The following is a 19,640-nucleotide window of genomic DNA, read 5'->3' on the forward strand; positions in this document are numbered from 1 at the left end:
AAGCCCCTTTGCCCACCATCACAAGCACCATCCATTCTCAGCTTTCCTCAGCTTTCCTCAGCTTTCCTCATCCTTTTTGAGCCCTTCCTTCTCATCTTTCTCATCCCTCCTCATTCCCCTCAGCCCCCTGCCCTCCTCATCCTTCCTCAGTTCTCCTCATCCTTTTTCAGCCCTTCCTTCTCATCTCTTCTCATCCCTTCTCAGTTCTCCTCATCCTTTTTCAGCCCTCCCTTCTCATCTCTGTCTCGTCCCTCCTCATTTCCCTCACCCCTCTCATCCCCGGCTCTCCTCAGCTCTCCCCACCATCCCTCATCCCAGTCCGAGGCACTGGGCACCCCCTGAGGGACCCCGGACCACCTCCGGAGGCCGCACAGCCCCAGATCTCGCCGTTCCCTTTCCCACCGCCGACATTTACAGATAAAATCCCTCGATAACAACCACAGCCCCCTCCTTTATGGCCCCGATCGCTCTGGGGGCGCCGGGCCCCCCTCAGTGCCCCCCGGCTCCCCTAGGGGGCGCACTGCCCCACGGCGCGCGGAGGGGGCGTGGCTCTCGCGGCGGCGGGCGGTGATTGGCGGCCGCGAGGCTATAAATAGGGGAGGGCGGCGGGGGGACAAAGCAGTGAGCGCGGGACCGGCGGGCGGGCGGCGGCGCGTCCGCGGCTCTGCCTCCTCCACCGCAGCGGCTTTATTGTGCTTTTCACATTATTTTTGCTTTTTTTTTTTTTTTTTCTCGAGGAGCCCGGGTGTGGTTTGGTTTTTTTGGCTGGTTTTGGTGGTTGTTTTTTTTTTTTTTTTTTTCCTCTCTTCTGTTGTGGCCGGCCGGAGGGACTAAGGGGAGATCAATGAAGGAAAGAAGAGCGAGCCAGAAGTTATCGAGCAAGGCGGTGATGGATCCCAACCAGAACGTGAAGTGCAAGATCGTGGTGGTGGGGGACAGCCAGTGCGGGAAGACGGCGCTGCTCCACGTCTTTGCCAAGGACTGCTTCCCCGAGGTGCGCGGGACGGGAGCGGGGCTGGGGCCGGGCTCGGGGCCGGGGCGGCGGCGATGGGCGCGGGCTGACCGTGCGCTGTCTCCCGGCAGAGCTACGTCCCCACCGTGTTCGAGAACTACACGGCCAGCTTCGAGATCGACACGCAGCGCATCGAGCTCAGCCTCTGGGACACCTCGGGTGAGCGCTCCCGTTCGCATCCCGGCAATTCCGGGGGGGGGGGGGGGGGGGGGATCGGGGCTGCCGGGCTCCGCATGCGGCGGCTTCTGACGGCTTTCTACAAAAATCTCAGCTATCCTTGCGGGATGTGCTCGGCTGAGGGTGTGGGCAAGGCTCCGGGAAGCGGTTTGTCAGCATTGCAGGGGAATGTGTTCTCACCTGCCTGGCTGGAAGGAGCTTTCCGGGGAGCTCCGGGGGTGCCTGGGCTGCTCTGCTGCCTGCAAACCCCTCACAGGAGAGGGAAAAGGTGTTTATGTGCTAATGGGGAATTATTTCAGCTCGCTTTGGAGCTCCTGCTGGCCTCCTTAATGCCTCCTTGTTTTTTTACAAAACACAGCACTTTTCAGTGTCCTAGAGAGTGTCTGAGGCCAGGAACGGCTTTTAGGGAAAACCTTTAGAATTTATGTGTGGTTCTCTGGGATGCGGAGGGAACCATCCTTTCCCTCACATCCTTTCCCCCATCAGGCTCTTCATTCTTCCAGTTTTACCTGGAAGAAACCGGCTCAGACGGCTCCGAGGTTGAGGGCTTTGGTGTTTGGCTGGCTCCGCTCGCGTGTTGAGACAGGAGCTCCTCTAGATCCGCCTGTCGTTGATAATTTTGGATAATTTGGATAATTGGGCTGCGCACACAGCCAGGGGGGTGAGGGAGCACCCCCAAAATCGCTGCCTCGGTGCTGGAGAGGAGCGTGGGGAGCCGGTCCAGGATGTCCAGGGGGGAATGACACCAGGATCCATTATCACCAGAGGTGTGCATCAACATCATCCGCAGAGCTGATGGGCAAAAAAAAACCTGCGGGAACTTGGCAGAACGCGCAGTGCCTCTCGTTCTCTGTGTAGATGGCTCGTTAATGCTGGATTTGGACCCGGCAGTTCCTCCTCAGCTCAGTGCGACAGCAGCTCTTTTACCAGGAGTGAAAATGTTAATCCCTGTTTAAAAGAGGAGTTTAGGCGGCGGGTTGGCTTTCCCTCTTGCTGTTGAGGAAACGATTCCAAATTCTTGCAACACGATTACTGGGAAAAGGCAGCCTCTGCCCACAACCAGTATCAGCTTTGCTCTGAGCTGATTTTTTTTTTTTTTTTCTTCATCTTATACCAAGTGAGACTTGCAGATTTCTGGAGTATGTCTGCTTGGAGCTTTCATGCTGATTACTAAGCTGCCTGGAACTATGGAGCAAGGGCTTATTAAAAATTACTAGTTATTTTGGAAAATGTTATCTTTATTAAACATACAGCACACACACGGGCTGGACGTGGGAAGGTTTGGAATCTGTTTGTCAGAGGCTGGAGAGACACCCATGGAAGGAAATACTCCCTAGCGCTTCAGAAGACAAAAGCAGTGGAAGAACAAACACCTGCCGGCCTTTGTGCAGTGTCCTGGAACCCAGAAGCTTGGGACCGAGTGGGTGATTTATTTGCGTGGCACCCCAAAGTGAAGAGGAGATGCTTGAAAAGCCCCCGTGCTTGGTGTTGCTGAGTGGATCCTGTGGCTGTGGGACTCTCCATGAGGAATTCTGGCTCCGTGACCAACGTCCCTTCCCAGCCAGTGCCAAAACCCAGCTCTGCCCAAGCCCATTAACCCAGAGCAAAATCTCATCAGCTGATAACAGACGGCAGGAGATAAGGGAGTGTTTTAGCCTTATCTGAAAGTCTTGGTAATTTAATTTTTACAAGTCTTTGTCCTGCTCCTCTACTGAGTTGGAAGAGATGTCTGAATGGCATTTTTGAAGCAGGACTAAATCCAATTAACTTCAAAAGATGGCTGATCATTGCAACACGGGGGAGGTGATGGCTGCAGGTTCCCCCCTCTCTTGGGAGGGGGAAAAGGTGCTGTTCAATTGAGGTTTTTTTGGAATGTGCTGCAGATACTTCCAAGATGACTCAATCAGTATTTTGTATTCATCTTTAACTCTTTTTTTTTTTTTTTTTTTTTTTTTTAACTGGGAGCATTTAACAGCCTTGAATCAAAGTTGATCATTAGGTTTTGCAGTGAATCCTCCGGAAGGATGTACTGCCACCTCCAACTCCTCTTTTGCTCCCTGAGAAAATCAGAAAAGCTGTGGCCATTGGTTAAAATAGTTGTGTGAGGGTGAGAACAGGCCCTGCTGCCACAGTTTTGGTCTGTAATTCTTTATATTCAACGACAATAATGTGTTTTCACCAGAGAACTTGTAGGTGTCACGCAGCTGATAGAAAATTGAAAATTCATTGGGGAGTTGTTGTTGCATCTTGGATTTGCCCACAGGAATATGGGACAAGTAAGAGTGGAATGGAACGGGGAGGTTCATTATTCAAATGTTTGCTGGTGCTGTCTGGTTCTGCAAGTCGTTAGAAGGATTTAAATTAGCCACAGCATTAAGGGAAGCACTTGCCAAGTGGAATTTCAATGGGGTTTGGGACTACCAGCCCTCTCTCAAAGCAGGAATGTCTGGTTGCAATCTCTCTGCACCATAAATTACTCTGCTCTGTGGTAACATGTGGCGGTCCTGAGCTCTTTGGGAGCTCTGCTTCTTGTTTGAGGTGGAATATTAAAAGTTTCTCCAGGTTAAAGCTCCATCTGGTACTTTCAGGGCCACTGTGAAGAAAAAAAAATCTGTATTAGCTGCCTTTATCTACCATCTAATCTGCATTTATCAAGTTTTTTTGGCTCCTTTGATATTTATATTTCTTGCTAGGACAGCAGCAGCTGTGGCTTAGAAATGCCATTAATTGGGTGTACATACCTGTGTCTCCCTAAAATGTGTTTTAGGGGGTTTCTTTATTGCTTGAACCAATAAAATAATTCTCACCAGGGCCAGAAATACTTACAACTGCTGGGGATTAGCAAGTAATTAAATCCAGAAGGGCCTTGGGGCTGAGAGTCAAGTTGGTTTTGCTGTGATTTTTGCTGTATACAATGTGCTCAGTGTCCATGTACCAACAGAAATTAATTGGAAAGTTTCGTGCTGAAACCTTTCGGGAGAAAGCTGAAACTTGGGAGGAATTAAAGTTGCTAATTCCCCAAATTCCCTGGCAGTAAGGACTGCAAAGGAAAAGTCCAATTGCTGTCTTTGCCTCCAAGTTCTCTTGTTGAATTTTGGTTTTAATTGTCCATTTTAGTAGGATTTTCTTACTACTTTTACAAGTTAATAAGAATTGATACCTGGGAATGCCAAGTGCCTTCCTAAAGTTATCCCTTGGAGGTGTGATCCTACAAAAAACTGAATATTTTGGTATCTCTGTGCTTGGAGATAAACTGGGATGGCTGAGGTGGATTTTCAGTGCAGGTTTTTTGGTGGTTTTTTTCTTTTTTTTTGAAGGAGGGAAACCATCAGCCCTGAATCAGCTCCTTGGAGAGCAGGCAGTGTTTGCTGTGATTTCTGGGATAATTAGTGAGCCCAAGGGTTTGGGAGTGAGAATGCTGCTGTTCATCTGTTGTTCTTTCACTTGACTGGGCTCCAAAAGGCTCCAAAGCCTAATTCCTGGTGGCTGCTTGCTGGTGTGGAAATAGGAAAATCCTGCCTGTTACTGAGCCCTCCTGCCTCAGGATGTGCAGCTGAATCTTCCAGCACCTTCAAGTGCTGCTAAACCGCCCCAAAATTAAACATTCTCCAGCTTTTCATGATGTAATTCTGGTCTTTATTAAGATAAAAGCTGAGCTTGGCATCCCCTCTAGGCCAAACCCAACCATATTGCTGGGGAGGGGTTTTATTTCAGACTAAAAAGCTGAATTTTTGTTGGACTCTGCGTGAAACATAAGGTTTCAAAAGCAGACCATCCTTAATGTTGCAAGTATTTTTGGCTGAAGTGATTGAAGCTGCCAAACAGATTAAAAAAATAAAAAAAAAAGGATTGCAGCTGGAATAAATGTCCAGCACAAAGGAAAATGAACTACAGCCTTATCACCAGCTCCTTGATAAGACTGACAAACCACCCATGTTGTCCTTGCCAAAAATGTTTAATTTTGCAGGAACAGAATCCCAAACGCAAATAGGCTTTTTTTTTTTTTTATATATTTTTTTCTCTCTCCCCACAAATACCATGGCTCCAGTTCCACATTCTCCTTCTGTTTTCGAGGGTTGGCACGGCTTCAAATCTGCAGAGGAACACGAAAAAAGAGGGAGCAGCCTGGCTGGGGTTGTCTGTTCAGACTTGAGCGAGCCTCATTCCTCACATTCCTGCCTTCTGAGGGTTTCTCCGGGCAAAGGCATGGAAATGCCAGCTTGAATAGGCCCTGCACAGCCAGGGCTGCAGCAGCCCCTCTTTATTTGCACAGGAATAAAGCTTTGCCTCTCAATGAGAGCAGGAAATTTCCTTTGTGGGTCCTGCAGCTCCAGGGAGTTGAAACGGGGCTCTGTTTGTTCTGCCACACACCAGCCTGTGGAGAAAAGCTGGGGAATATCCCTCCTAAGCTTGCTGAGAGTGCTTTTATTCCAGCTCAGCATCTGAAATAGGAGAAATTCAAAGGGAGGGGGGAAAAAAGAAAAACCTTGCAAGCAAAGCAGGGGTGGGAAGGAGTTCAGGGCTGGAGGTGGGGACTCTCTGAGCACAAATCCATGTCCTGGACTTAACTGGGGATGCCTGGAGCTGCTGAGTGAGCCCGCAGGTATTTGTGTGAGCAATGAGTTTCTGGGTGAGGCTTTGCTGAGACTCCTTTGTGGCCAGCACCCATTGAGGGCTCCCTCAGTGCTGCCCTTGCCCCCTGGAGCTCGGGCAATGCTTTAATGCCACCCGGGGTGGCTCTGGGTGCCACTCGGGTGGCTCTGGGTGCCAGTGGATGGCTCTGGGTGCACTCGGTGGCTCTGGGTGCACTCGGTGGCTCTGGGTGCCACTCGGTGGCTCTGGGTGCACTCGGTGGCTCTGGGTGCCACTCGGTGGCTCTGGGTGCACTCGGTGGCTCTGGGTGCCACTCGGGTGGCTCTGGGTGCCACTCGGTGGCTCTGGGTGCACTCGGTGGCTCTGGGTGCCACTCGGGTGGCTCTGGGTGCCACCCGGGTGGCTCTGGGTGCACTCGGGTGGCTCTGGGTGCACTCGGGTGGCTCTGGGTGCCACTGGATGGCTCTGGGTGCACTCGGTGGCTCTGGGTGCACTCGGTGGCTCTGGGTGGCACTGGGTGGCACTGGGTGGCTCTGGGTGCCACTCGGTGGCTCTGGGTGCCAGTGGATGGCTCTGGGTGCCACTCGGGTGGCTCTGGGTGCCACTCGGTGGCTCTGGGTGCCACTGGGTGCCACTCGGTGGCTCTGGGTGCCACCCGGGTGGCTCTGGGTGCCACTGGGTGCTGCAGCTCCTGCTGGCCAGGGCAAATAACCCAGCCTGGGGCTGCGGGGTGAATAACCCAGCCCTGGGGCTGCAGGACAGGGCTGTAATAGCGATGCTGGGTTGTAATTAGCGCTGGGAAATGCTCATTGATAGCTGCAGAGAGGAGTTAACTCCGGGTCACCTCGCTGAGATTCGTTCCCGACGCGTCATTTGTGCCGAATTCAGCTGAAGTGGGGTGTGAAGAGCCTTTTCTGACAGCTCCGTCAGATTGACATCATTTGCGGAGATGAGCATTCGAATTAAATCCTTCTCCCTTCACCAAATTACCTTCTGCTACCTACTTTGGTAATGCTTCGCTCCCCCATGTGTTATTCCTCATTTCAAAAACAACATTCCTGGGATTCTTGCCTCGGTTCCCGTGCGGGAGCAGCTTTCCAAGTGAAGTCATCTGCGAGCCCTTCACACCATTCCTTGTGCGACAGCCTGAGCTGTCTGTCAGGGCCCAACCTGAGCCATTCCCTAATCCAGTTAATAATCACCGACCTTGCGGCCAATTAGTTCTGGAGAGCTGGGAAATCCGTGCGATAATGAGCTGATAACCCCCAAACTCCTCCTGCAAGCTGGGTTTTTGTGGGGGGTGTTCCACGCTGTGTTTTAGGGGCTGCTCTATTTTAGGATTTACAGAGATAAGGATGTACAGTGGCTGAGAAAATGAGTTTTAAGCTGCCCATTCCCTTGCCCTTTTGGAGCACTGAGCTGGTTTAAATGTCCTTTTAAATGCATTAAGAAATGTATTTTCCTCAGGAAGTGGAGCTCAGCACAGTTAAGGCCAAACCTAATGGTGGTTGAGCAACTTCTTAGAAAAAACAAAGATTTTTTTTTTCTTTCTCCCCCAAAAACCTGTTACCAGATTCACCAGATCATTAAATCACAACTTTTAACTCTGGGCAGATTTTAACTCATCTCACATCATGATTGTTGTTAAGGAAAACAGAAAATCCCTCCACAGGCCTGCAAGTAAAACAAGCACAAAGAGCAGCACTGTACCTACATCTGTGCCCCCAGATTACTAAATTAGCTTTGATCTTGTTGATAAAAATCTGGTTTATAGGCCAAACATAAACATTTATTGCAAGCTTTATTGGTTTACAGATTAATGAGGCTTTTTGTGACAAATAACTTGAGTGCCTGCCTACAGGATTGGGATTTTTCCCTGCTGGAAATCTGTTTCCTGCAACAAGTTCTTTAATTTGAAGCAAGAGTTTCTTCTAAACATTGCCAATGTGACAGCTAAAGATGCTTTTTTGCTCTTGGAGCTATTTGTTTTAAATTAACTGTGAGACAAATCTGAGGAATTTCAAATCTGCTTTGGGGAAAAAGCTTTTTTGGGGTTGGAGGGTTTGTTCTCCTGTGGGTTAATGCGGGGTGTTGGACTTGAGGGGAGTGTTTGCCTGTCCTTGGGGGCTCCCCAAACCTTTGGTGGGTGATGGATCACTGTGGGGCTGGCTCTGGAAGCTGTGTGGATGGGGAAAGCAGCAATTAAAGGAGATTTTGTTTGTTTTCCCTGCAGGCTCTCCTTACTACGACAACGTGCGCCCGCTCTCCTACCCCGACTCCGACGCTGTGCTGATCTGCTTTGACATCAGCCGGCCAGAAACCCTGGACAGTGTCCTAAAAAAGGCAAGTGCTGGAGCAAGCCCTGAGCACAGAGCTCTGCTTGAAATCCCCCTGCGGTGGTGCTGTTCCTGCTCTGCAAACTTCCACTTTGTTCCTTCAAATGACAGGAGGCTGCTTTAATTTGAGGTCATTTGTTTGGAAGGGGTGGGATGTTAATTGGAAACAAAAACTCGCTAATGGACACTTGGAGGCTGAAGGAAAATTCTCATTCCTCAGCCCTGAGACAGCAAGGAATTGGTGAGGGTGAGAAATTGTATCTCACATGTTCCTACAACAGCATTGGGAAACTTTGCTGGGTAAATTTTTACAATTTTTACAATTATCTGCCAAATTTTGGAGTTCTGCCCCGGCCTTACATAATGTGTGAGGCTGTGACGTGTGAGGGAGCGGTGACAAATGGCTCTGGAAGGCACAGAAATGCAGCCTGAGATCACTGATCCCAGCTTGTGTCACCCTTCCACCAGCTCAAACACAGAATTTCATCATCAGCTCTGTGTTTGCAGGGTGGTGCTGGTCCTCTCTGAGCTGCTGAGGAGCCAACCCACCCCTCACTGTGCTGGGTTTGGGGCTCAATAACCCAAAATTCCTTTTTTTCTGAGGCTGTGGCCAGTGATTCTTGTCCCACTGGGATAAAGTCCCTTACAATGCTCTGAACAGCCCACAAAAAAATACTTCCAAACTTCTCTCTGTATCAAAAAGCATCCAGAAATGTGGTTTTTCTGTCCCTGCTAATGCTGGTTACTTAATCCTGCAAGAGATTTTACTTAAAATGCTTTGAAACCCAAATTACAGCCTTAAATTTTAGGGAGTGTCATCTGTTTGGATTATGAAGTTTTGGCTTTGAGTTCTCAACATAACCTTGCAGAAAGGTGAAACTGAATTAATTTATCCCAAGTTCTGTCTGTGGGGCTCCAAGCTGTTTACCTGGGACAGATTTGTGTAATTTTGGAGGTGAGAATGCAGCAATAAACCCACATTTGTGTAGTTTAGGGGTGAGGATGCAGCAATAAACTCAAATATATTATATATTATTTATTATATATTATATATTATTTATTATACATTATATATTATACATTATACATTATATATTATACATTATATATTATACATTATACATTATATATTATACATTATATATTACACATTATACATTATACATTATACATTATACATTATACATTATATATTCTACGTTATATATTCTACATTATATATTCTACATTATATACTATATATTATTTATATAAATATAAAATATTTATATATTAAAATATTTTACAAATATAAAATGTAATAATGTTAAAACATACTATTTAAATAATTATTAAATTTAATTTAAACTATTAAAAATAAATCATTTAAATAGACACTTAAATTCTTTTTATTTTTAACTTAATTAACTACTCATGGCTTGTAATGTGGATTTTTTTTTTATCTAATTACACAATACCACCCAAACCCATGACAAAAGACTGGCTTTTATCTTAAAACTTTCATCTTGTTTTATATATATTACTATAGTCTAAAACTTTAAACTCCAAGTTTTCTGCTGTGATATTACACATTTCTATTCAATGTGTAATATCATACCTATAATTTTAGAATTCAAAATTGCAATTTCGGGAGCTTTCTCCACGGCCTCGCTTCCAATGCAGCGTTCTATTGGGGTTTAGTATAAGAGCAAGAAAAGTCTGAAATTGTCAGAATTACCAAACTGTGGGATTTTGCAGTGGAAAGGGGAGATCCAGGAGTTCTGCCCCAACACCAAGATGCTGCTGGTGGGCTGCAAGTCGGACCTGCGCACTGATGTCAGCACGCTGGTGGAGCTCTCCAACCACAGGCAGACCCCCGTGTCCTACGACCAGGTAGGGGCCACCACCTCCTCTGCTGTCCCCCTGTGTAGGAAACCCCTCAGGTTTAGCCAGGACCTCCTCTGCTGTCCCCCTGTGTAGGAAACCCCTCAGGTTTAGCCAGGACCTCCTCTGCTGTCCCCCTGTGTAGGAAACCCCTCAGGTTTAGCCAGGACCTCCTCTGCTGTCCCCCTGTGTAGTAAACCCCTCAGGTTTAGCCAGGGCCCCTTGGAGAATAGAATGCTGACACAGTGTGGGATCTCAGGATCTGAGTCTTGGGATGCTGGGCCCCCGAGACTACTTTTGGGGGGCCCGGGACTCTTGGAATGTTGCTAGAAGTGTCTGGTGGCAGGACTTTGACCCTACACGGGAGACGACACCCTTATGAAGATAAGAAGACTTCACCGGAGTGAATGGCGAAAAGATTAGCTAATTAGAGGGTGAGAAACAGGGTTTAGGATTTATGTACAGGTTAACAGCCGAAATAACCAGACAACACAGCAGCAAAGAAGTTTCCTGTCTCCAGGGACATCCGCCTTGTACCTTATCCCTATAGCCATGGAAGGCAATATTGTGTTAAACCCTACCATTGGTCACTTATGGTCACTCTAACACCTTTGCCATTGGTCAGGATTGGATCCAGGCCAAGGGTATAAAAGTAGCACACTGTACCCCTACTAACTGGGAAGAAGAAGAGCTGAGACCCTTCAGGGACCCCTACAATAAAGCCATACTCGTGGAACAGCCAGCGTCTTCTGCTTCTCCTCTCTCTGCCGTCTGCTGGAGCCTTAGGCCAAGGGAAAAGCTACCTAGCAAGCAAAGCTGAAATCACAAGAGCTGCCTGATCACTAAGAGCTGAATATTCCCTGCTTGCTAGGGGCTGACCCGCGGCCTTGGTCTGAGAGCGAGCTGGCTTCTGGCACCCAGTGCCCTTGGGGACTGAGCTCTGGAGCTGGAACAGCTTGCATAGGATAAGACCAAGCAAGGCTCATTTACCCCTGGAGGCAACAAAAACCCCTTTTGTGTCACTGGAGCCCTCACTGTGAGCAGCTTCTCCCTCACAATGACACCAGTGCAGCCTAAAAGGCGGATTTGCTTTGGTTTGAAAACTGTGTGGGACTAAAGGAAATCCTGCAGCCCCACAATGCAGCATGAAACCGTCCCTTTAAACATCATAAGTTGTTGGCTTTTTGGCTGCAAATTGCTTTTTAGGTGAGTTGTTAAAAACTTCCTGCTGCTCTGTATATTTTGCAAGAGATTTTTCTTAAAACGCTTTTAAACCCAAATTCCAGCCTTAAATTTTAGGGAGTGTCATCTGTTTGGATTATGATGTGAAGTTTTGGCTTTGAGTTCTCAACATAACCTTGCAGAAAGATGAAACTGCATTAATTTATCCCAAGTTCTGTCCACTTTGGGGTGGTTTCTCCCTCATGTTTTCCAAAGCAGCAGCAGCTCCTGCTGTGGGGGTTACTCAGGATGCAGCATGTTTACACTGGAAAATGGAAGGACTTCAGTAAAATCAAATCTTTCCATGGGAGTGATCAAAACTCTGGTTTTTGCCCTGGATTCTCAGCTCAGCCTGTACCCCTGAGGAGCTGAACACAGAGCTTTTTCTAAATCCCCTTGCCTGGAATGGAGTCAGGGCTTTCCCATTCTTTGTGACACTTTTCACAGGGGTTCTTGGATGAGGATCTGACTCCGTGTTTCAGAAGGCTGATTGATTATTTTACAATATATTAAAACTATACTGAAAGAATAGAAGAAAGGATTTCATCAGAAAGCTGGCTAAGAATAGAAAAAAGAAGGAATGAATAAAAAAAATTTAATTAGCCATAAAAATTATGTGTGTTTTTGTAATAAGAAGAATTTGGTTTTGGCTTCCAGAAAAGAGTATCATCAAGACTTATCAAGTCATCAAGACTACCATTATAGCTATGAAGTCTAGGGAGCAGGAATGACAAGGAATAGAATGGAAGAGATGCAGCTCCTTTACTGCTTGTCCCACTAAATCTGCTCTTTGTCTGAGCCACAAACTGGGGGAAATGCAGAGTCCCAGCCAGCTGACTGTGATTGGCCATTAATTAGAAACAACCACATGGACCAATCCCAGATGCACCTGTTGCATCCCACAGCAGCAGATAACCATTGGTTACATTTTGTTCCTGAGGCCTCTCAGGAGGAAAAACCCTAAAGAAAGGATTTTTCCACAAAATATCATGGCTACAATTGCTCTGAACTCCATCAGGAATCCCTGGGAGGGTAAGGACAGGCCCTGCTCCAGCCTCCCACTGAAGGCAGCTCCACCTGAGCAAACATTTCTGAGCCTCAGCCCGGCTGCTCCCACCAGCTCCTGCTGCCTTATCAAAGCCTCTGCCACTGATAAGGGGCTGCATCACTGCAGGGCAAACAGTAGGCTGGGGTGCCCAGGGATTGGTGCCATCAGGCTGGCACTGAGCAGCCACGGGGGTGCCACCTCAAGGACCTGGTTGGATTTTGTAACTCAGTAAAGATTCATCCCTCAGAAATCAGATTTCCCTTGGAACAACTCCCTTTTTTTTTTTTTTTGCTTAATGCTGTATTGTGTTCCAGTAGCAAAATCAAGGCTGTGGTTGGTTTTTGTAACTTAGTAAAGATTCGTCCCTCAGAAATCAGATTTTCCCTTGGAGCAACTCCCTTGTTTTTTTGCTTAATGCTGTATTGTGTTCCAGTAGCAAAATCAAGGCTGTGGTTGGTTTTTGTAACTTAGTAAAGATTGGTCCCTCAGAAATCAAATTCCTTTGGAGCAACTCCCTTTTTGTTTTTGCTTAATGCTGTATTGTGTTCCAGTAGCAAAATCAAGGCTGTGGTTGGTTTTTGTAACTCAGTAAAGATTCGTCCCTCAGAAATCAGATTTCCCTTGGAACAACTCCCTTGGTTTTTTTTTTTTGCTTAATGCTGTATTGTGTTCCAGTAGCAAAATCAAGGCTGTGGTTGGTTTTTGTAACTCAGTAAAGATTCATCCCTCAGAAATCAGATTTCCCTTGGAGCATCTCCCTTTTTTTTTTGCTTAATGCTGTATTGTGTTCCAGTAGCAAAATCAAGGCTGTGGTTGGATTTTGTAACTTAGTAAAGATTCGTCCCTCAGAAATCAAATTCCTTTGGAACAACTCCTGGTTTTACACATAATGCTGTGTTGTGTTCCAGTAGCAAAATCCTCCATGGGATTCTGGGCTGTTGTCATCTATCATGTGTTGGGTTGTTTGCCTTGTGCTGCTGGAACAAAAATCCCTGCTCTGACTTGTTAAAATCACTAAAGAAGGGCTCCAATAACCCCTCATGTTCGTTTTCACCTGTTCCCTATCAGGAAATTGATAGAACACTTTTCCCTAAGAACTTTGCCCATTTCCTGGAGTGGAATAGGGGCTCTGCTCCAGCTCAGGGCAGCTGCTTATCTCCAAAGAGAAATTCTGTGTCTTAAGGAATTTCAGCTGCCAGATTTTCCAGGAATTTCCCAGATTCAGGTTAAGGCCAAACTGCTGAAAAGGCTGCAGTCACTGAGCTCCTTTTCTCTCCCAATTTCTGTTTATCAGCACAGCAGATAATGCCTGGACACTTGTTCAGCTCCTCCTGGAAGCAAATCTCTGTTTATTTTCCCAAGTCAGCTTTGGGTTTTCCAGCAAACGGCGCAGAGCTGGAATTGTGAGGATTTTGCACAACTTGGTATTGATAACATGTTCCTTTTTCCCCTCAGGGTGCAAATATGGCCAAATAAAAATTAAAAATGGGCTCCTATAACCCCTCATGAAATTATTCTTCTTCTTTCACCCCTCATGAAATTCTTTTTCACCTGTTCCCTATCAGGAAATTGATAGAACACATTTCCCTAAGAACTTTGCCCTTTTCCTGGAGCTGGAACAGGGGCTCTGCTCCAGCTCAGGGCAGTTGATCATTCCTTTAGGCACAGAATTTCTCTTTGGAGATTTCAGCTGCCAGGTTTTCCAGGAATTTCCCAGATTCAGGTTAAGGCCAAACTGCTGAAAAGGCTGCAGTCACTGAGCTCCTTTTCTCTCCCAATTTCTGTTTATCAGCACAGCAGATAATGCTTGGACACTTGTTCAACTCCTCCTGGAAGCAAATCTCTGTTTATTTTCCCAAGTCAGCTTTGGGTTTTTCCAGCAAACGGCGCAGAGCTGGAATTGTGAGGGTTTTGCACAACTTGGTATTGATCACATGTTCCTTTTTTTCCCCTCAGGGTGCAAATATGGCCAAATAAAAATTAAAAATGGGCTCCTATAACCCCTCATGAAATTATGCTTCTTCTTTCACCCCTCATGAAATTCTTTTTCCCCTGTTCCCTATCAGGAAATTGATAGAACTCTCCCAGAACACTTTTCCCTAAGAACTTTGCCCTTTTCCTGGAGCTGCTTATTCCTTAGGGCAAAGAATTTCTCTTTGGAGATTTCAGCTGCCAGGTTTTCCAGGAATTTCCCAGATTCATGTTAAGGTCAAACTGCTGAAAAGGCTGCAGTCACTGAGCTCCTTTTCTCTCCCAATTTCTGTTTATCAGCACAGCAGATAATGCTTGGACACTTGTTTAATTCCTCCTGGAAGCAAATCTCTGTTTATTTTCCCAAGTCAGCTTTGGGTTTTTCCAGGGAAACAGCGCAGAGCTGGAATTGTGAGGATTTTGCACAACTTGGTATTGATCACATGTTCCTTTTTCCCCTCAGGGTGCAAATATGGCCAAATAAAAATTTAAAATGGGCTCCTATAACCCCTCATGTTCTTTTTCCCTTTTTTCCCCTGTTCCCTATCAGGGAATTGATAGAACTCTCCCAGAACACATTTCCCTAAGAACTTGCTGGAACAGGGGCTCTGCTCCAGCCCAGGGCAGCTGATCATTCCTTAGGGCACAGAATTTCTCTTTGGAGATTTCAGCTGCCAGGTTTTCCAGGAATTTCCCAGATTCAGGTTAAGGCCAAACTGCTGAAAAGGCTGCAGTCACTGAGCTCCTTTTCTCTCCCAATTTCTGTTTATCAGCACAGCAGATAATTGTGGACACTTGTTCAACTCCTCCTGGAAGCAAATCTCTGTTTATTTTCCCAAGTCAGCTTTGGGTTTTTCCAGGGAAACAGCGCAGAGCTGGAATTGTGAGGATTTTGCACAACTTGGTATTGATCACATGTTCCTTTTTCCCCTCAGGGTGCAAATATGGCCAAATAAAAATTTAAAATGGGCTCCTATAACCCCTCATCTTCTTCCCTTTTTTCCCCTGTTCCCTATCAGGGAATTGATAGAACTCTCCCAGAGCACTTTTCCCTAAGAACTTTGCCCTTTTCCTGGAGCTGCTTATTCCTTAGGGCACAGAATTTCTCTTTGGATATTTCAGCTGCCAGGTTTTCCAGGAATTTCCCAGATTCAGGTTAAGGTCAAACTGCTGAAAAGGCTGCAGTCACTGAGCTCCTTTTCTCTCCCAATTTCTGTTTATCAGCACAGCAGATAATTGTGGACACTTGTTTAATTCCTCCTGCAGACAAATCTCTGTTTATTTTCCCAAGTCAGCTTTGGGTTTTCCAGCAAACAGCGCAGAGCTGGAATTGTGAGGATTTTGCACAACTTGGTATTGATCACATGTTCCTTTTTCCCCTCAGGGTGCAAATATGGCCAAATAAAAATTTAAAATGGGCTCCTATAACCCCTCATTAAATTATTCTTCTTTCACCCCTCATGAAATTCTCTTTCACCTGTTCCCTATCAGGAAATTGATAGAACTCTCCCAGAACACTTTTCCCTAAGAACTTTGCCCTTTTCCTGGAGTGGAACAGGGGCTCTGCTCCAGCTCAGGGCAGCTGCTTATCTCCAAAGAGAAATTCTGTGTCTTAAGGAATTTCCCAGATTCAGGTTAAGGTCAAACTGCTGAAAAGGCTGCAGTCACTGAGCTCCTTTTCTCTCCCAATTTCTGTTTATCAGCACAGCAGATAATGCTTGGACACTTGTTCAACTCCTCCTGGAAGCAAATCTCTGTTTATTTTCCCAAGTCAGCTTTGGGTTTTCCAGCAAACAGCGCAGAGCTGGAATTGGGAGGATTTTGCACAACTTGGTATTGATCACATGTTCCTTTTTCCCCTCAGGGTGCAAATATGGCCAAACAGATTGGAGCAGCCACATACATCGAATGCTCAGCCTTACAGTCAGAAAACAGTGTCAGAGACATTTTTCACGTCGCCACCCTGGCGTGTGTGAACAAAACAAACAAAAATGTGAAACGAAACAAATCTCAGAGGGCCACAAAGCGAATTTCACACATGCCTGGCAGGCCAGAACTGTCCACAGTGGCCACGGACTTGAGAAAGGACAAAGCCAAGAGTTGCACGGTGATGTGAAGGAGCTGGGATTTCCTGGAGGAGGAGGAGGAGGAGGAGGAAGATCCAGGAGGGGTTGGAGCTCAATGAAGTCACAGCCACAGGGTGTTTAATGAGGGCTTTGCCAGTGCTTTCGTGGAGATTTCTCCTGCTGTGTGAGACTGTACTTAAGGACTGGAGCAGCAGGAAGAAAAGGCTCTGAGAGAGGTGGCATCAGGAATTTCTGTTGAAGACAATGCCAAAAAAATAATAATAATAATAAAAGGGAAAACGTTTGAATGTGCTGAGAGAAGAGAGAATGATTGGGAAAATAACCCTGCAAAGGAGAGATGTGATGGACAGTGCTTGTTTCTTTTAGTAACGCTCTGCTCCTGGATGCTACCACTTTGATTTCATTCAAATAATACTTTCTTGGGATAATTTTTTTTTTTTTAATGAAGACGTTATTAATACGCCCTTCTCGTTAAGGAACTATCCCCATGACCTTAGAGTTGGTTTTCCAAAGGATTTGATCTCATAATTTTTTTTTTAGTAGCTGATTGTGAAAATGGAGAGGACACCGAGGCCATGTGTGTGTGTCACCTGGAGGAGAATTGTGGAGTTTTTGCCTTGCTGATCCACGGTGGGGATGAAGACAAATGTTTGAGGATTCCCAGCGTTCCCGTGGAGATGGGATGGAGTTTGTGGGGAGGGAGTTGGGGGGCAAGGCAGCCCTGCAGGGCTCTGGCTGGGCTGTTCCTCGTTGTGCTTGTGCTGTGGAGTGCAGTTGGTGCCAGTGCCGGTGTTCTGTTGCTGTAGGTTCAAGTGGGAGGTGCTGAGAGCTGTGATGGCAAAAATGATTCCGTGGTTTTTCCAGCCCTGATCGTTCCTTAAAGCCTTACTGCCCACCTGGGGGAAGCCCCAAAAAAACCCCCCTGGGCTTCTCCCAGGAGCTGGAGAGAGCCCATGGATCCCGCAGGAAGCTGCAGAGAAATGCTCTTCTGGCATAAAAAAAAAAAAAACAAAACAAAAATACCCCTCAAAAACCTGCAAATGAGCCAGCAGAGCCTTTTGTGGTGCTCCTCATTTTGGGGAGGAAAAAGGGGTCTGAAGAACTGTGAGGCCTTAAGGGGTCCCCAGTGGGAACTGGATACTGCCCTTAGTTTTAGGATTAACACAAAAAAGTATCCAGCCCCCCAAAAAATCCTGAAATGGGGTGAACTGGTTCAGTCCAATCCCTTTTTGCTGTTGTTACACTGAATTAAATCAGCCTTTTCCAATGGTTTGCAACTCTTCCTGACTCACCAAACTTCTCCCAAAGGAAGGAGACAAAGCTCTGAGCAGGCTGGTTTTTGCTTGTGGAGGACAAGCATTTCATTCCCAATGGTGATGCTTCATTTTTGAAGTGTTTAAAAGCTCTGTTCACTCGTGCAAAGGTAAAGATGAACTCATAATTAAATCTCAGTTCTGTGTGTTCCCAGCACTTTGTTTCATCTGAGAAAAGAAGACAAATCTCACTCCCATTCTGGTTATTTCCCACAAAAAAAAAAATTTAAAAAAGACATTTTTGACCACCATAATAAGCTTTTAACTGATGCAACAGTGCTCTTAGGGCAGTATTACAAAATAGCTGGTAAGTGCTTCTTTCTGTATTTAAATATTGTGGAAAAATAAGTTATAACTGTTATAAAGCAGAACATTCATTACTTTTTTTTTTAATTGTTGAAGTCACTTTGTATGTTTGGTTAATGTTTCTGCAGTATTTATTAAAATACCATTTTTTTCTTTGAATTAAAAAACAAAAAAAAAAGGAATTTTCTTGTAGTGGAAATGGCCTTTGTGTGGTAGTTCATTAATATTTGTGTGTTTTGGGGCATAATTGTGCTGGGGTTTGAATAGGAATCTTTCTCTTGCAACAGCCTTTTGGGCATTACATTTTCCACTTTGCTGTGGGTTCCTTCCCAGAGTTGTTTCCCAAAAATGCCAGAGGCAGAGCAGCAAAGCAAACACGTGGGGGTTGCTTTGCTTTGCCTCTCAGGCTGAATTTTCACATTTTCAAATTCAGTTTGCAGGTTGTTCTTTGCCAGGAAAACCTCATTCCCAGCTGAGGGTTGTTCCTGATGCTGTCACTGCTGGGAGATCCTGGGAATTCTGAGTGTTCTTGGAATTCCTGTGTCCTGTTGGGACACAGAACCTGCAGCTCATCCTCCCTTCCCATGGATTTCTCCTGGTGTCAATCCAGGCAGGAAAGGTTGGAATTGTCTCTTTCTGGTGTTCTTCATCTCAGAATTCTCAGCAGTTCATCCATCTCCTGTTCCTTGGGACTGTGCTGATGTTCCCGATGACCCAGCAATTCTGTAGGTGCTGTAATTAACGAGTAATGAGTGAGGGGTTAATTAATTACCCAGACTCTCCCTGTTGTTGCCATCTGAAGGTGTGTTTGGTGTTTCCATCTGTTCCTGTTGCTGGTGCTACTGAGAGATCCTTGGAATTCTGAAAGTCCTGGAATTCCTGTGTCCTGTTGGGACACAGAACCTGCAGCTCATCCTCCCGTCCCATGGACTTCTGCTGGTGTCAATCCAGGCAGGAAAGGTTGGAATTGTCTCTCTCTGGTGTTCTTCATTGCAGAATTCCATCTCAGAATTCCCAGCAGTTTCATCTCCCTGTTCCTTGGGACTGTGCTGATGTTCTGGATGACCCAACAGCTCTGTAGGTGCTGTAGTTAATGAGTGAAGGGTTAATTAATCACCCAAACTCTCCCTCTCCTTGCCATCTGAAGGTGTCTTTGGTGTTTCCATCTGTTCCTGTTGCTACTGAGAGATCCTTGGAATTCTGAAAGTCCTGGAATTCCTGTGTCCTGTTGGGAACAGAACCTGCAGCTCATCCTCCCTTTCCTGAGGGCTTTCCCTGGTGTCAGTCCAGGCAGGAAAGGTTGGAATTGTCTCTTTCTGGTGTTCTTCATTGCAGAATTCCATCTGTGAATTCCCAGTTGTTCCTTGGGACTGTGCTGATGTTCCTGATGACCCAACAGCTCTGTAGGTGCTGTAATTAATGAGTAATTAATGAGTGAGGGGTTAATTAATTACCCAAACTCTCCCTGTTGTTGCCATCTGAAGGTGTGTTTGGTGTTTCCATCTGTTCCTGTTGCTACTGAGAGATCCTTGGAATTCTGAGTGTTCTTGGAATTCCTGTGTCCTGTTGGGACAGAACCTGCAGCTCATCCTCCCGTCCCATGGACTTCTGCTGCTGTCAATCCAGGCAGGAAAGGTTGGAATTGTCCCTCTCTGGTGTTCTTCATTGCAGAATTCCATCTCAGAATTCCCAGTTGTTCCTTGTGGCTGCCCT

At 46.2% G+C, this 19,640-nt stretch overlaps 1 protein-coding gene across 2 annotated transcripts; it reads left to right on the plus strand.

The window, feature by feature from the left end:
* Nucleotides 1-632: 632 nt before the first annotated feature.
* On the plus strand, nt 633-17,906 carry RND3 (Rho family GTPase 3). 2 transcript variants are annotated; one of them, XM_074547838.1, is made up of 5 exons: nt 633-994; nt 1,084-1,171; nt 8,016-8,125; nt 9,856-10,040; nt 10,188-10,686. In XM_074547838.1, the coding sequence occupies exons 1-5, from the start codon at nt 845-847 to the stop codon at nt 10,309-10,311; spliced, it is 657 nt and encodes a 218-aa protein (XP_074403939.1). In that variant the 5' UTR covers nt 633-844; the 3' UTR covers nt 10,312-10,686. The 2 variants fall into 2 exon arrangements, with proteins under 2 accessions (XP_074403939.1, XP_074403938.1); XM_074547837.1 differs by lacking the exon at nt 10,188-10,686 and adding an exon at nt 16,086-17,906 and having other exon boundaries at nt 636-994; nt 9,856-9,990.
* The last annotated feature ends 1,734 nt before the right edge of the window (nt 17,907-19,640 follow it).

This window comes from Zonotrichia albicollis, chromosome 10, assembly GCF_047830755.1.
Source record: "Zonotrichia albicollis isolate bZonAlb1 chromosome 10, bZonAlb1.hap1, whole genome shotgun sequence".
NCBI lineage: Eukaryota > Metazoa > Chordata > Aves > Passeriformes > Passerellidae > Zonotrichia > Zonotrichia albicollis.